We start from the raw sequence: 2,776 nt of genomic DNA on the forward strand, positions 1-2,776 counted from the left end.
AAACACACGTATATATATGCACATCCATACACTCAACTACTCCACACATCCACTACCTTTTCTATACTATCACATATCTAGGTGACGCTACACATCTCCCTGCTTTCTCTTCACGTATATCTGGCAAGCACCTTCAGCGGTGACCCTGGGGTTACTGGTCTGAGGCGATCGTCTTTACTGCGGGAACAGATGCGGGGTTCGTTTGACTCCATACAGGCCTACTTCAACGGCAAGATCATCCGAAAGGTGTGCCCAACTCATCTCCTTGTGCGTGCTGGGCTGGTTGTGTTTAGAGAGTTTAGGGTTGATTGTGTTTAGGGTTTTAGGTATACGACAATGAGTCGCACTTGTTGTGGGTGTATAGTGCATGATCTTTCACATGGGCTGAAACTATGCGCGGAGCATGACGTTGGTTAAGTTGTTTCGAGCTACGTTGCTCTATGGTACTGTGTTTAAGGGCGTCACGTGTTCTATCTGATTGGTATGTATGTGCGATATTGCGTATGATAATAAACTGAGATCTGTTTACACACACATATATATGTATATGCACACACACACATACATGCCTATGTATTCATGTACACATCTGTATCTTCATAACTCCAGAGCGAGTTGCAACCCAACAAGCCCCACATGTTTGGGTTCCATCCGCACGGTGTGACGGCAACGTCTGTGTCATGGGTGTCGCACACAAGTGATTGGAAGGAGCTCTTTCCAGGCATCACCGTCAATCCCGCCACGGCGTCGGTTCTGCATGTGCTGCCGCTTCTCCGAGACTTTCTCCAAGGTACATTGTTGGTTGTATAGGTTTTAGGGTTTAGGGTTTAGGGTTATGAAAGAGACTTTCTGCAAGTTAAGTTGTTGGTTGTATATATAGTTACATTGTACGTGTGCTGATACACATAATCATATACGTTCATGGCTGGTTTCAGAGCCTTTCTCTACGATACGTTGTGAAAATATGTATGATTGTAAGTACACTTACGTTCATATATCGTGTTGCAAGCTTTGTCTGCACCCACAGACTGTCGTCTATCCTGCAACCCCCTCTGCACTGTATATGCTGCGTCTTCTCTATTGCAAAATGTAGTATAGTGTCAAGTATTGATCTGAAAAGTACACTGGTAGTGAACTATCGATGTAGTACTATAATTGGCGCGGCTGTTGGAGATTTAGTATTTGTAAGTGTACGAGTGCCAGTGCAGCCTAACAATCATTCATGTATGGTATAGGACGTGTATGTACGCTATAGTATGCCAATGCATATACACCATATGTAACCTCGTTATTATTCTTACCACGCGTCACTACTGACTGTGAGTTTCCACTGTCAAGTCAGACACACATCCGCATACCACACGTCGCATGTGATATGGGCTGTGCGTGAGATACACTCACAACAGCGATGTACTTCAACCGTTACACGTTGCATAGTTAACAGTGTGTGTGCATGTACACACCACTCCCATCTTTCACATGCTTTATACTTAAGTACAGATGATCCCCTCTCTTCGTATATAGCGATCGTATGCTTTAAATTCAATTTTACTTAAAATACAGATAATCATTAAATACTTAAATCTTATGTTCTGCTTTATACTTACGTACAGATAGTCCCTCTCTTTGTCTATGCACTGTTCTTTTCTTCTTTATACTTACCTACAAATAAATCCTCTGCTTTTATATACACTGAATCTAATTTTAACCTTTTTTAATTGTTTTCATGTATTGATGGTTTCTTCCTTCGTTCCTGGTCCCGCTATTGCGTCAGTGATGGGATTCCGGGACGTCACGCGGACGTCTCTCTGCAACGCACTCGATATGGATGAGAGCATTCTGCTTGTACCAGGTGTGACAATCTGTGCGTATTTTTTTGGGTTTAGGTTTTTAGTTTTTAGGTTTATTTGTTTGTATGGCCTATTTTCCTTCGGCTTAACGAGCATATGCCAAGTGAGATTTGGCTTTTGTGCGGATTGATTGGAGTTTAGTTACCTTTTGCTTCTATCAGGTGCAGCGTGTTTTCCAGTCCGGATTCGTCCTTGCTTGTGTTGTTTGTCGAGTGTAAGGTTTAGGGTTTGGGGCGTTGTAGTAGGTATGCATGTTGTATTACGAATAGGTATGTATCGCAACGCGCATACCGGGGGCGTTCGTTTAGCCGACATGCCCGTACAGTTGTGTGATGTAGTGGCGCATAGACACGCTGTTACAGTTGAACAGCAACTATTGCACCAGTCAGGCCTGGGGATGAATTGGTATCCGGTGCGGATGAAAGATTCACGTAGTATTTTTCTATGAAAAATTCACATAGCACGTTTTCTATGAAAGATCACAAAGTACGTTTTCTATGAAAGGTTCATATTATACATTTTCTTAATCGCAGCAGTATTTTTTTCGAATTTTCCCGAATTTTGCGTCTCGAAACGTACACTTTGGAACTCTTTCCAACCCGATAACACGTCGCATTGAGGCTCTGTCCCATTCTGCTCTGTCCCATTTGGCTCTGTCCCATTTAGTAGGCCCCGAGACACACCACTCACTACACAAACACTCACTTGACTATGGTAGGAGGGCAGGCTGAGATGGTGTACTCGACGTCCAGGCGGAAAGAATTGACCATCTACACAAAACACAAGGGCTTTATACGACTTGCGGTGACTAAGGGGGTGCCGCTTGTGCCTGTGCTCAGGTAGGTGCGGGTTTACTTTGGTAGTGAGTATCGGTGCATAGGTGCTTGAATACAGTTTGTCTGCTGCGTTGTGATTTTGTTCAACGT

At 43.6% G+C, this 2,776-nt stretch overlaps 1 protein-coding gene across 1 annotated transcript; it reads left to right on the plus strand.

Annotated features, from left to right (window-relative positions):
• Positions 1–69: 69 nt before the first annotated feature.
• SARC_14032 (hypothetical protein) lies at positions 70–2,694 on the plus strand. The gene is made up of 4 exons (XM_014291837.1): positions 70–246; positions 610–790; positions 1,775–1,852; positions 2,569–2,694. Exons 1-4 carry the CDS (start codon positions 190–192, stop codon positions 2,691–2,693), a joined length of 441 nt encoding a protein of 146 aa, XP_014147312.1. The 5' UTR covers positions 70–189; the 3' UTR covers position 2,694.
• Positions 2,695–2,776: the final 82 nt, after the last annotated feature.

Source organism: Sphaeroforma arctica (assembly GCF_001186125.1).
Source record: "Sphaeroforma arctica JP610 unplaced genomic scaffold supercont1.4055, whole genome shotgun sequence".
NCBI classification, from domain to species: domain Eukaryota; class Ichthyosporea; order Ichthyophonida; genus Sphaeroforma; species Sphaeroforma arctica.